Source organism: Chiloscyllium punctatum, chromosome 3 (genome assembly GCF_047496795.1).
Source record: "Chiloscyllium punctatum isolate Juve2018m chromosome 3, sChiPun1.3, whole genome shotgun sequence".
NCBI lineage: Eukaryota > Metazoa > Chordata > Chondrichthyes > Orectolobiformes > Hemiscylliidae > Chiloscyllium > Chiloscyllium punctatum.
Window position 1 is genome coordinate 61,353,915 of NC_092741.1, and position 14,635 is coordinate 61,368,549.

The 14,635-nt window shown below is 44.0% G+C and overlaps 1 protein-coding gene across 1 annotated transcript in view; it reads right to left on the bottom strand.

Moving 5' to 3' along the window:
- aldh8a1 (aldehyde dehydrogenase 8 family, member A1) overlaps positions 1 to 8,033 on the bottom strand; it is a 43,459-nt gene extending 35,426 nt beyond the window's left edge. Inside the window, exon 1 of the mRNA XM_072553999.1 lies at positions 7,842 to 8,033. Within this exon, the coding sequence (XP_072410100.1) occupies positions 7,842 to 7,988 (147 nt within the window). The 5' untranslated portion in view covers positions 7,989 to 8,033. The remainder of the gene's footprint in view (positions 1 to 7,841) is intronic.
- Positions 8,034 to 14,635: the final 6,602 nt, after the last annotated feature.

Genomic DNA, 14,635 nt, shown 5'->3' on the forward strand with positions numbered 1-14,635 from the left:
GTCTCCCAATATACTTATCCTTGCAGGCTTGTATAGGCTCCAAGTCCAAAGATTCAATTTTCAAAGTCACATCATATTTCAAAAAATAAAATATTCCTCATTCCAGCACACTATTTGTAACCTCCTCCTAACTTACACGCAACCTCACCTCTCTGCACTCCAACATACACTGTTCCAAGAACACTGACCTTTGATACATTCTTAATCCTTCTACTCCATCATTCATGGTCACACCTTCTATCAGTTAGGCCCAATGCCATTCAAAACTATAAACACCTCTTTCTGAAGGCCTCTTTAAAACACAACTTTCTCATCAATCATTTGGTTGGTTCTCCTAATATCTTGCCATGGTTCAATATCCATCTTTGTACAAATATGCCTGTATTTTGAACATTTTGAAATATGTTCTACATTAAAGGTGCTACATAAATGCATTTCACCGTTGTTGTAAATTGCACTGAAGTTATGCAGATAATCTTTGACACTACTATTTGTTTTCAGAGTGCGTGTCAGACATAGGACTAAAACCACTCCCAGTCAACAGAATACAAATTTTCATTCCTGTAAACAATCCTGTATGTGCAACCTCTGACTGACTGTAACTTTCTAACTTGAAAAGATAGTAATGGGGCAGTCAGCTGTTTTCTGATATTGAACCTTTCACTATTGATCAACAGACTTCTGGGAGCTTTTTGTGCTTCAACTTTAAAATTATAGTGAATGGTCATTGATCGTTATTTTGCCACGATTGATACAAAGTTCAAGTTTCCAGACCTATCTTCATTTGGTGCTCGCATACTTAGTCCAAATGCTGATCTAACAGTAATATGGCTGCTTCCACCACGTGTTGATGCATCACTACACAAATCACTCTGCAAAGGTTATACAATGCATCGTATAATTGGACAGTTAGGACTTGCAATCCCTGGCCAACATTGCAGATATCATCTCTTAACCTGGCTGAAATGTATTTGGCCTTTTTTCCTTTTCTTGGAATGGAAAAAGATTTGGCTGTATTCTTCACCCCATCATCAACTATGGCTGCATAAAATGTACTATTGGGAAAATAAGACAATCAATTAGTATTTAGGGGCAATAATGGTCACCAAAGAATGAAAGACATAACTTAGATAAATTACAAGTTTTAGCCACACAGACAAAAATGACATACACACTGTGGAAACCTGTACTCTCTTGAATGGCTTTATATCTCTTCATGGAATAATCTACAGAGTGACAAGGTATATTCCTGGATATGAAAAACAATGGCTGTCATTGACTGCAGGTCTTCTGATCTTTAAATCATTGTGAAAATGTCGAAATGTTTCAAAACAGCTGGAAAATTACAGATTGTTTTTAAAAATGCATTAATGATTTACCATGAAGCACCAGACAAAAACGGTTACTTTTAAACTAAAGCAACTACAATTAAACACGATGACATAAAAAGGTGTGTGAAATGTGAACCTCATAGCTCCTCTGATTCAGTATTTCCAGTGAATGTTATACTTTCACACAAATGATATATTCTATTAGTTTTGGACAAGTCTCATCTATTAGCATTAAATATTAAACATTTATTTTGAGAGGTACTAGGAATCCACAGACTTAAAAAATAGTAGAAGGAGAAACTACATTTAAAAATTACTGGGATGTCAACTTGAAAAGCTGTGACATGTAGGGCTATGAGCCGAGTGCAGCAAGGAGACACCAGGCTGTTTGCTCTTCACTGACCAACATGAACATAATGGGCTGAATGGTCTTCTCCTGAGTTATACACTTTCTGCGTTTGAAATAATATATATACAACACCTTCAAACTAAATGTAAATGTTCTTTTCCTTAAATTAGCTTTAAAATCTGCTTATTTTTAACAGTGAGTTTTCTTAAGTTCAATATTAATGCAAAATCTTCTTGTTATATAGTTCTTGATTATGCCAAGCCCAACGAAACAAAATCTACAGCTTATCAGATGATCCTTCCATATTGATGACCTTAGCTCAAGGCAACAAGAACATCTAAAAACATAAAGGACTCTGATAAGTGCAAGAGAAGCTTCTTTGGTTAAAGACGTTGTGGTGGCTGAACGTATTGGGGGGGTTACAGTCATGTGCAGGAATGCAGTCTCTTCTATGAAGGCATCTTCCTGGGGTCTATGTCTTATGAGCTAGTGATAAGAAGTTGTGACTAATCTTCAAGAAGAGAAATGTTGAAGGCCTGATACACTCTGCAGCTCGGCTTTGGTGCAGCAAGTACATTGCAACCTGTCTAACAATACACCTGCTCGATATGTCATGTATTTTCTGGCCAATATAACACAAACTCGAGTTAAATTTTAAAAATTTTCTTTACGCCACCACGATGTTATCAGTCCAACCTCCATGCAGTCAGTTTTACAGTCCCATTCAGTGTTAATGCAGAAGACCATCCTGACCCAATGAATGACATCTTCATTTAGTACAAAACTGTGAGGGGCATGGATAGGGTAAATAGGCAAAGTCTTTTCCCTGGGGTCGGGGAGTCCAGAACTAGAGGGCATAGGTTTAGGGTGAGAGAGGAAGATATAAAAGAGATCTAAGGGGCAACTTATTCACATTAAATACTTATCATGGAGTCATAGAGATGTACAGCATGGAAACAGACCAACCCGTCCATACCGACCAGATATTTCTTAAAAGGTCAAGCAATACTAATAAATTAAACTGCATTTATTTCAATGCAAGGGGCCTAACAGGGAAGTTAGGAGATGGTTAGGAACGTGGGACTGGTATATCATAGCAATTACAGAAACATGGCTCAGGGATGGGCAGGACTGGCAGCTTAATGTTTCAGGATACAAATGCTACAGGAAGGATAGAAAGGGAGGCAAGAGAGGAGGGGGATTGACATTTTTGATAAGGGATAGCATTACAGCTGTGCTGAGGGAGGATATTCCAGGGAAGTTATTTGGGTGTAACTGAGAAATAAGAAAGGGATGATCACCTTATTGGGATTGTATTATAGACCCCACAATAGTCGGAGGGAAATTGAGAAACAAACTTGTAAGGAAATCTCAGCTATCTGTAAGAATGATAGAGTGGTTATGGGAGGAGATTTTAACTTTTCAAACATAGACTGGGACTGCCATAGTGTTAAAGGTTTACTTAGAGAGGAATTTCTTAAGTGCATACAAGATAATTTTCTGATTCAGTATGTGGATATACCTACTAGAGAAGGTGCAAAACTTGACTTGGGAAATAAGACAGGGCAGGTGACTGAGGTGTCAGTGGGGAAGCACTTTGGGGCCAGTGTTTTAAAATAGTGATGGAAAAGGATAGACCAGATCTAAAAGTTGAAGTTCTAAATTGGAGAAAGGCCAATTTTGACGGTATTAGGCAAGAACTTTTGAAAGCTAATTGGAGGCAGATGTTCGCAGGCAAAGGGACGGCTGGAAAATGGGAAGCCTTCAGAAATGAGATAACAAGAATCCAGAGAAAGAATATTCCTGTCAGGGTGAAAGGGAAGGCTGGTAGGCATAGGGAATGCTGGATGTCTAAAGAAATTGAGGGTTTGGTTAAGAAAAAGAAGGAAGCATATATAAGGTATAGACAAGATAGATCGAGTAAATCCTCAGAAGAGTATAATAGGAGTAAGAGTATACTTAAGAGGAAAATCAGGAGGGCAAAAAGGAGACATGAGATAGCTTTGGCAAATACAATTAAGGAGAATCCAAAGGGTTTTTACAAATATATTAAGGACAAAAGGGTAACTAGGGATAGAATAGGGGCCCTTAAAGATCAGCAAGGCGGCCTTTGTGTGGAACCACAGAAAATAGGGGAGATACTAAATGAGTATTTTGCATCAGTATTTACTGTGGAAAAGGATATGGAAGATATAGACTGTAGGGAAACAGATGGTGACATCTTGCAAAATGTCCAGATTACAGAGGAGGAAGTGCTGGATGTCTTGAAACGGTTAAAGGTAGATAAATCCCCAGGACCTGATCAGGTGTACCTGAGAACTGTGGGAAGCGAGAGAAGTGATTGCTGGACCTCTTGCTTAGATATTTGTATCATCGATAGTCACAGGTGAGGTGCCGGAAGACTGGAGGTTGGCAAATGTGGTGCCACTGTTTAAGAAGGGCAGTAAAGATAAGCCAGGGAACTATAAACCGGTGAGCCTGACCTCGGTGGTGGGCAAGTTGCTGGAGGGAATCCTCAGGGACAGGATGTACATGTATTTGAAAAGGCAAGCATTCGGGATAGTCAACATGGCTTTGTGCATGGGAAATCATGTTTCGCAAACTTGATTGAGTTTTTTGAAGAAGTAACAAAGAAGATTGATGAGGGCAGAGCAGTAGATGTGATCTATATGGACTTCAGTGAGGCGTTCAACAAGGTTCCCCATGGGAGACCGATTACAAAGGTTAGATCTCATGGAATACAGAACTAGCTCAAAGGTAGAAGACAGAGGGTGATGGTGGAGGGTTGTTATTCAGTCTGGAGGCCTGTGACCAGTGGAGTGCCACAAGGGTCAGTGCTGGGTCCTCTACTTTTTGTCATTTACATAAATGATTTGGATGCGAGCATAAGAGGTACAGTTAGTAAGTTTGCAGATGACACCAAAATTGGAGATGTACTGGACAGCGAAGAGGGTTACCTCAGATTACAACAGGATCTTGATCAGATGGGCCAATGGGCTGAGAAGTGACAGATGGAGTTTAATTCAGATAAATGTGAGGTGCTGCATTTTGGGAAAGCAAATCTTAGCAGGACTTATACACTTAATGGTAAGGTCCTAGGGATTGTTGCTGAACAAAGAGAGCTTGGAGTGCAGGTAGATAGGATAGTGAAGAAGGCGTTTGGTATGCTTTCCTTTATTGGTCTGAGCATTGAGTACAGGAGTTGGGAGGTCATGTTGCGGCTGTACTGGGCATTGGTTAGGCCACTGTTGGAATATTGCGTGCAATTCTGGTCTCCTTCCTATTGGAAAGATGTTGTGAAACTTGAAAGGTTTCAGAAAAGATTTACAAGGATGTTGCCAGGGTTGGAGGATTTGAGCTACAGGGAGAGGCTGAACAGACTGGGATTGTTTTCCCTGGAGCATCGGAGGCTGAGGGGTGACCTTATAGAGGTTTACAAAATTATGAGGGGCATGGATAGGATAAATAGACAAAGCCTTTTCCCTGGGGTGAGGGAGTCCAGAACTAGAGGGCATAGGTTTAGGGTGAGAGTGGAAAGATATAAAAGAGACCTAAGGGGCAACTTTTGCACGCAGAGGGTGGTAAGCGCATGGAATGAGCTGCCAGAGGATGTGGTGGAGGCTGGCACAATTGCAACATTTAAGAGGCATTTGGATGGGTATATGAATAGGAAGGGTTTGGAGGGATATGGCCCAGGTACTGGCAGGTGGGACTAGATTGGGTTGGGATATCTGGTCGGCATGGACAGGTTGGACCGAAGGGTCTTTTTCCATGCTGTACATCTCTATGACTCTATGACTCTAAATAATGCAGGTTCATCCTGTGCCTGCCATTCAAATAGTTGCATTTACCTCCCTCGCTCACCAGAATAGTTTTGATGTTGTTTGGAATCAAAGTTTTGTGTCAATCATTCATAGACCTTCTCACTCTTGTGGCTTTCGTCCTTCGCTTTGTACAAAAACTAAATATAAATTCCACATTGGTAGCAAAAATGGTGTGAGTTTCCGGAATGGTTTATCCCATATGTCCTGCTGTGTCTTAAATATCAAATCAGCATATATTTCATGTTATGTGCCATTTCATAAATCATAATATTATTTGTTAAAACAATAATCCACTGAAATTATAACTCAAACAATAATATCACATGATAACTAGGAGAAAGTGAGGACTGCAGATGCTGGAGAGTCAGAGTAGAAAAGGGTGGTGCTGGGAAAGCACAGCAGGTCAGACAACATCTGAGGAGCAGGAAAATCGACATTTCAGAACGTGGAGGGGAAAGGGGGATAAGAGATAAATAGGGAGGTGGGGACTGGGCTGGGGGGAAGGCAAGTGGGAAGGCAATAGGTGGATGCAGGTATGGGGGTAATTGTGATAGGTCAGTGGGGCAGATAGGTGGGAAGGAAGATGGACAGGTCAAGAGGGCGGTGCTGAGTGGGAGGGTTGGATCTGGGATGAGGTGGGGGGAGGGGAGGTTTGGAAACTAGTGAAGTCAATGTTCATGCCGCATGGTGAATGGTCCCAAGGCGGAAAATGAGGCATTCTTCCTCCAGATGGTGGGTGGCTTTGATTTGATGGTGGAGGAGGCCCAGGACTTGCATGTGGGCTCCTCTACATCCCTAATCGTGGAGCATTTCAGGGAACATCTCTGGGACACAGGTATCAAACAACACCATCACCCTGTGGCCGACCACTTCAATACCCCCTCCCACTTCTCCAAGGACATATAAGTCACCTATCACCTTCGCACCTGCCTTCCCCACAACCCCACCTCCACCAACCTATTTATCTCTCATCCCCCTTCCCACTCCACATTTCTGATGAAGGGCTTATGCCTGAAATGTCAACTCTCCTGCTCCTCGGATGCTGCCTGACTTTTCGACTATCACATGATCACTTGTGGTAATTTCTTTATTATAGCAACATTGATCAATAAAAGCATAGTTTTAACAAGCAGGGTGCTTGATACTTGCAGTTTGTAACATAATGGTGGCCCCATAACCAACTAGAAGAGCTGAAAATCTTATTTCTGCTCCAAATTTCTATGTTTCTGTGCTGCACAATAACTCAGTGACTACAATGTGTCAAGTGTTGCAACATTTTCTGACCAAATATTTTAAACCAATAACAAAAGAATTCATAATTCCCCAATGCCACATCTCACCACCAGTAGGAATTTATGCTTTAACTGTTTGGATCCAATCCTTGGTTTCTACATTGCAGTGAATGTAACTTTATTTTATCCCTACCACAGCTCTATTGTTGAAATATGAGTTAACCTTTCTCCATTGTTGTCACCAATGCTGCATTGTCTTTGGCTAATGCCAGGCGAGTCTTGTCCATCAAGCTGATTTAGGAATGTTGAAAACCGTCAAATCTGTGTTGTGGATTTATGGCCCTGGGTTATGGATTCATCTCAATGGGGTCAATCTACAGCATCTTTGGTTATCGTAAAACTGGTAGACAATGAGACAGTTATCGTCAATGTCATTGGTGATCAACACTTCAGAAAGCATGTGTGAATGTGAGATAAAGGATCTCCTCCATCAACTTATTTTTTTCATCCCCATCTCTAATAGCATTGAGATTAACAACTGTCAACCATAATGCCAACAAGTGTTTGGGTTGAACAAGATCTAATTAGAATCAGGCTGACATCTTACGTTTTGTTAGTTAATATTTAATTTGTAATTTGTGCTAAAAAGCTTATCAAGCATGCTATATTGTGTGAGTATAAATTAATCTTTGGCCAGACCTCTTGGTTACTGTTTTGCACGCGCTATTTGGATACATAATTATAATAATTCGTGTAATATTTTTAAATGACTCCCTCCTCCACCGGATCTCCTGAATACTAAAGAAAGCATGATGTTTAGTTCATATTCAACATCTCATGTTATAAGATGAAATAATTTGCGTATAAACAAGCTCACCACCTCTCGAAAGGAAGAATAAACATATTCCCTTTTATATTACAAAAAAAACAATAATCGCTTTCATTCCTGATCTACATTGCAGCCTGCAGAGGAGTAAGCTGCAAACATTTTGAAAACAACCAACCCGATTTATTCTATTTGTCAATATTGTTCAATAATTACTGAATAATTTTAATGCAACGATCCAGGAGCTGATAGACATTGGAGACACTGGACCAGTCTCACCTCCTCCTTTCCACTGTCTGGCACTCTGCAATACACATCTCCCGAGGAAGGGTCGTAGGAATCGAGATGCCTGGAGCACGGCACGAATTTCCCACCGATGTAATTCTCCAGCACTAGATGTGTTCTCTGATGAGCCATTTTCGGCATGTTTCTTCCAGCTTCAGAAACAGCTGAGACACAGTAACAGCAGCAAGCCCCGCCCCTTCGGCCGAGATGCTGCTGTGTGACGTCTGCCGTAGCCAATCAGCGACCCAGGTAGCCCGTCCTGGCTGTCGATCAGGGTCCGGATGTACCAATAGACAGGGAGAGGGGGCGGGCTCTGGGCGGCCCGGGGCAGCTCGGCCCCTTCACTCGGGACTTGGCCCTTCCCTCGTTTTCATTGGATCCCGCAGGGGGCGAGGACAGGGCACGATTTTGAGTTCAATGCCCCAGGGGAGCTTTATCATCGAAAATCTCCTGTTTAAGGGATGTAGTTCCAATTGAGAAGTATTTGCATTTGCAGAATATTTGTTTATAATCTCGTCTCTCTCTCTCTCTCTCTCTGTCCCTCTGTAGCGGCTGAGATTGATGTCAGCAACCAGTTTCAAATGAGCAAATGTTAGGAATTTCCTGAGTTCATGGTCACTCACTGAGACAGGTGGGGATCAGAGCAAGTGCATTTGAAAAGATGTAAAGGGGACCTTCAAGAGATGGAAGTCAATGACTTTTTTTTTCAGAGTAAGATCAGTGTACTTTATTTTCTTGGGAAGCCGATTGAAGTCTAACCCATTCCTAGCCCCACTGTCAGAGGTGAGATCTGGGAGCTGCATTCTGTCCCAATTCTACCAGTCCTGCATACTTTGAGCGCAGGACAGTAGAGACACCTCACTGTGATTTGAACTGAATGGTAACTCCTTCACGCCCTGCGTGTCCTATCCTGCTGCCTTTAGTCCTGCCAAGTTCTGCATTTTTATCAAGAGGCACAAAAATAACCATGACACATCTGATCAAGTTAGCTGTCAGTCAACTTGCAGTCATTCACAGTTCCTGCTGTGACTGTGACCTTCAGTCAGAACTGGCTGGCTGTACTCTGGAGCAAGAGTCTCTGGACATAACTTGGTGTATGTGTACCTTGCAATTAAGTGCATTGGCCTTTTACCTCTGTGCTATGTGTACGCAGTGTAGTCTAGCTGTGAGTCTGCAAGCTGCACACACAGAAATCAGTTGCTTACTGGAATGTCTGCTTAATAATTTGGAATGTGTTTTATTGATTTAAATAAATAATAATAATAATTAGCCCATCGTCATTAATATGGCATGCATGATAAAGACTCCTCAAAGGACCTTACTCTTTCTGAGAGTTCACCATGAGAGATCATACACACACTTCGTGAGTTAGAATTAATTAGGTTTGTGGCCTACTGTTTCGCAATTCACAAGTGATCACAAGCAGACGGAGACAGTAAGTACCACCCCCTTTCCCAAGGACCTGCTGAACAATGGCTGTAGCAGCCAATCTAGTTGCCCAGGATGTCATTCAGAGATGTCAATCAATACCTCCATGGAGAGAAAGGCAGCAAAGGGGCTAGCCTCTAGGCAGCAGAACAGCTGTGGAAAGGCAGTCCCCTTCAGGAAGAGAAGAAGGCAGTGCAATCGTCTCTCAGTCTGCTTAGCTGGTCACAGTTGCAGAACCCTTGAGGCCACCTTTTAAAAGAAAAAAAAATACAGGATCAGCAGCAAGTTTGTCACTTAATGATTTGTGTACAGTACTGGAGCTTCACGGTAATTGAAAGGAGCAATAGGTTGGTGTTGCAAGTAACATTCAGAGTGTCTGCAATGGATGGAGAGCATGACCACAAAATGCAAACATGGTTATGAATTATATTGAAACAGATCATGGCCTGGCCATTCAGGAGATGTCCATCAGCTGATGGATACCCACAGCCATAAAATGTGTCACTGACTTGCAGCAAGTGACAGTATAGAAATCAAATAAATCAAGCTGCTTCCAGCAGACTGGGCAGAATGATGTGACACAAGTCCATGAGTGGCAGGATTGTGAAAGGAGGTATGCAAGTGGCAAATCTGATAAAAATGCAGATTAATCTATGTCACTTCTCACTAGCACATTCAGACTCTATTTTTCCCTGTTCAGCTTTTGAGCTATGATCAGGTACCTGGCATCTCCAGCAACAACACACAAGGTTAGTTAGTATTCATATTTCTTCTAATCTTCTCATTTTCTGCTCCAATCAGAAAATGACAGTTGAATATCTTGCCCACACCCAAGTCATCTGTTCATGAAATTAACATTTTTCTACGGTTTTCAGTGTTTTGTTTAATGGTTAGAAGTGTCACATTATGGGTTGCAGTCAGGGAATCGTCCAAAGCATCACTTTTTAACATATTTTCTGCTGACAAGTATGGAATACTGTCCAAGAAACCTTATGTTTAAGGATTACATGAAATTGGGTGCAGAGAACAATGCTGCTTCTCTTCTTAGGCAGTCCCTCAGCACCTTGAGAGTTCAGACATGGCAGATATATTCACTGCAGGATTTGCCGACTCTGCCACATGTGGCATAAAGATTTGGGTAGATAGTTTGTTTGGAGGTTTGTGTACTGCCTCCAATGCCTCAACTTTATCTCTGCAGGTTTCAGCTGAAGCCTTTAACAATGGGTGGCAAAGTCAATGTTGAGGTGCCTGAACTCCAGAGCTATAATGACAGTGTGGTATTCAGGCCTGTCAATGTCCTGGTTGTTCTTGCATGGCTATTGGTGCTTTGACTGTTACATTCCAGCAAATGAATACCATATAAAGAACTTTCCCCAACCAGCGCAATTAGCAGAATCTCAGTTTCAACCCGTGATTGTGGTTAGTTTTATAGGCGGGACCTTATGTGGGTAACTTGAATCTTGAAGCAGAGAGAAAAAAAAATGCCTAAAACAAGAGCAAAAGTAGTTTTAGGCACAAAACACATTTGATCATGTTGTGATCTTTCACATTGATTTGGCTAATTTTGCATGATTCAACCATAACTAGAAGTGATCTCATTAAAACATACAAGATTCTGAAGAGGCTCTTTATACACTCTAAATGGTTAACTTTTCATCAGCGATTTCGCTGCTCGTTGGATGCTGCCTGAACTGCTGTGCTCTTCCAGCACAACTAATCCAGTATTTGGTTTTCAGCATCTGCAGTCATTGTTTTTACCTTTTTCATCAGGTCTGTCCACTTGGGAGCAGTTCCTTACTCTCTTATGTTTGGCTAGACTTGGGTACAATGCTTTTCTTTCATATCAGTTTGTATCTTTAGCTGACAAGGCACTTTTAGTTATTTGGTAAATACAATGACTGCAGATGCTGGGAACCAGAGTCTAGATTAGAATGGTGCTGGAAAAGCACAGTAGTTCAGGCAGCATCCGAGGAGCAGTAAAATCGACGTTTCAGGCAAAAGCCCTTCATCAGGAATAAAGGCAGAGAGCCTGAAGGGTGGAGAGATAAATGAGAGGAAGGTGGAGGTTGGGAGAAAGTAGCATAGAGTACAATAGGTGAGTGAGGGAGGGGATGAAGGTGATAGATCAGGGAGGGTGGGGTGGATAGGTGGAAAGAAGATAGGCAGGTAGGACAAGTCATGGGGACAGTGCTGAGCTGGAAGTTTGGAACTAGGGTGAGGTGGAGGAAGGGGAAATGAGGAAACTGTTGAAGTCCACATTGATGCCCTGGGGTTGAACTGTTCCGAGGCAGAAGATGAGGCGTTCCTCCTCCAGGCGTCTGGTGGTGAGGGAGCGGCGGTGAAGGAGGCCCAGGACCTCCATGTCCTCGGCAGAGTGGGAGGGGGAGTTGAAATGTTGGGCCACAGGGCGGTTTGGTTGATTGGTGCGGGTGTCCTAGAGATATTCCCTAAGGCGCTCTGCTAGGAGGCGTCCAGTCTCCCCAATGTAAAGGAGACCACATCGGGAGCAATGGATACAATAAATGATATTGGTGTATGTGCAGGTAAAACTTTGATGGATGTGGAAGGCTCCTTTAGGGCTTTGGATGGAGGTGAGAGAGGAGGTGTGGGCGCAGGTTTTGCAATTCCTGCAGTGGCAGGGGAAGGTGCCAGGATGGGAGGGTGGGTTGTAGGGGGGCGTGGACCTGACCAGGTAGTCATGGAGGGAACGGTCTTTGCGGAAGGCGGAAAGGGGTGGGGAGGGAAATACAGTAGCGCCTTGACTTACGAACTTAATCCATTCTGGGACCTGGTTCACGAACCGAAAAGTTCGTGAACTGAAGCAATTTTCCCTTTGTTCGGATATTTAAAGCGCGCGTAGCAAAGCAGAACAATGACAATGAAATCACGGGCTTTTTACATTCATACCTTCGTTCGTACCTTGAACTTCGTACATACATTGAAGCAAAACTTTCCGTACAATCCTGTTCGTAAACCGATTTGTTCGTGAATGGGGTCATTTGTATGTCGAGGCGCTACTGTATATCCCTAGTGATGGGATCCGTTTGGAGGTGGCATAAGTGTCGACAGATGATTTGGTTTATGCGAAGGTTGGTCGGGTGGAAGGTAAGCACCAGGGGCGTTCTGTCCTTGTTACAGTTGGAGGGGTGGAGTCTGAGGGTGGAGGTGCGGGATGTAGACGAGATGCGTTGGAGGGCATCTTTAATCACGTGGGAAGGGTAATTGCGGTCTCTAAAGAAGGAGGCCATCTGGTGTGTTCTGCGGTGGAACTGGTCCTCCTGGGAGCAGATCCGGCGGAGGCGGAGGAATTGGGAATACAGGATGGCATTTTTGCAGGAGGTAGGGTGGGAAGAGGTTAATCCAGGTAGCTGTGAGAGTTAGTGGGTTTGTAAAAAATGTCGGTCGTCATTAATGGAGATGGAGAGGTCCAGGAAGGGGAGAGGGGTGTCAGAGATGGTCCAGGTAAATTTAAGGTCAGGGTGGAATGTGTTGGTGAAGTTGATGAATTGCTCAACTTCCTCGCAGGAGTACGAGGTGGTGCCAATTCAGTCATCAATGTAGCGGAGGAAGAGGTGGGGAGTGGTGCCGGTGTAATTACGGAAGATGGACTGTTCTACATAGCTAACAAAGAGACAGGCATAGCTGGGCCCATACGGGTGCCCATGGCTACCCCTTTGGTCTGGAGGAAGTGGGAGGATTCGAAGGAGAAATTGTTAAGGGTGAGGACCAGTTCAGCCAGATGAATGAGAGTGTCAGTAGAAGGATACTGTTGGGGACATTGGGAGAGGAAGAAACGGAGGGCTTAGAGGCCCTGGTTATGGAGGATGGAGGTGTAGAGGGATTGGATATCCATGGTGAAGATGAGGCATTGGGGGCCAGGGAAACGGAAGTCTTGGAGAGGCGGAGGGCGTGTGTGGTGTCTAGAACGTATGTGGGGAGTTCCTGGACTAGGGGGGAATAGGACAGTGTCGAGGTAGGTAGAGATGAGTTCAGTGGGGCAGGAGCATGCTGAGACAATGAGTCGGCCAGGGTGGTCAGGCTTGTGGATCTTGGGAAGGAGGTAGAATCGGGCAGTGCGGGTTTCCCGGATTATGAGGTTGGAATCTGTGTGTGGGAGATCTCCTGAGGTGACGAGGTTCTGTATGGTCTGGGAGACGATAGTTTGGTGATGGGGGATGGGGTCATGGTTGAGGGGGCGGTAGGGAGAGGTGTCCTCGAGTTGGCGTTTGGCTTCAGCGGTATAGAGGTCAGTGCGCCAGACTACCACTGCACCCCCTTTATCTGCTGGCTTGATGGTGAGGTTGGGATTGGAGCAGAGGGATTGGAGGGCTGCGCGTTCTAAGGGTGAGAGGTTGGAGTGGGGGAGGGGGGTAAACAGGTTGAGGCAGTTAATGTTCTGGTGGCAGTTGAAAATGAAGAGGTCAAGGGCAGGTAATAGGCCAGCGTGGGGTGTCCAGGTGGATGCAGTGTGTTGGAGGTGGGCGAAGGGGTCCTCGGAAGGTGGGCGGGAGTCCTGATTGTGAAAGTAAGCTCGGAGGCAGAGGCGGCAGAAGAAGTGTTCGACGTTACGGTGTGTATTAAATTCATTGATGTGTGGATGGAGGGGGATGAAGGTGAGTCCTTTGCTGAGGATTGATCGTTCATCCTCAGTGAGGGGGAGGTCTGGGGGGATGGTGAAAACTCAGCAGGGCTGGGAACTGGGATCTGGTGTGGGTGTGGAGCTGGGAGTGGGGGTGGAGCCTGAAACTGGAGTGGGTGTGGTGGTGGGGGGAATGGGGGTGGAGTCATGAGCAGGGGTAGTGTTCCCCTCAGGGTTCTGGGGGGCGGGGATAGTGACAGTGGGATCTGTGGGGGGCGTGTCAGCAGAATGCAGGTGCGCGGCGCTGGTGGGGGTGGAAGTGGTGGTGACCACGGCAGTGGGGTGGGGGTGGGGGGGGAGTCACTGAGCGTGTGACATAAGCAATGATGTGAGGGCCGGAAGTTATTAGCATCACAAGTGCTAATTTTCAAGGTTTATTCCTTATTTCAAATACAGTTTTTCATCTCCAAACACAATAGCTTTGTTCAATAGCATTTTCTGGCAAAACAAGTTTCCTATAGAATAACACTTCAGCATATTTTAATAGACATTAGTGGTTCTCTCATTGCTCTGTCCTCAACTTTCAAGGTGTGATGGCAATTTGGTCAAGACAATTTGTGCACTAATTTGCTATGAAGAAACATACTTTCTAACAAGGCAAGTGGGACTTTGGTTGAACACTTCATTCGAAAGAATGACAATGCAGCAATGCTTAATACAACACTGAAGCCTGATACTGAATGATGTGCTTGGAATGGATCTTGGTTTCGTGACTTGTTGA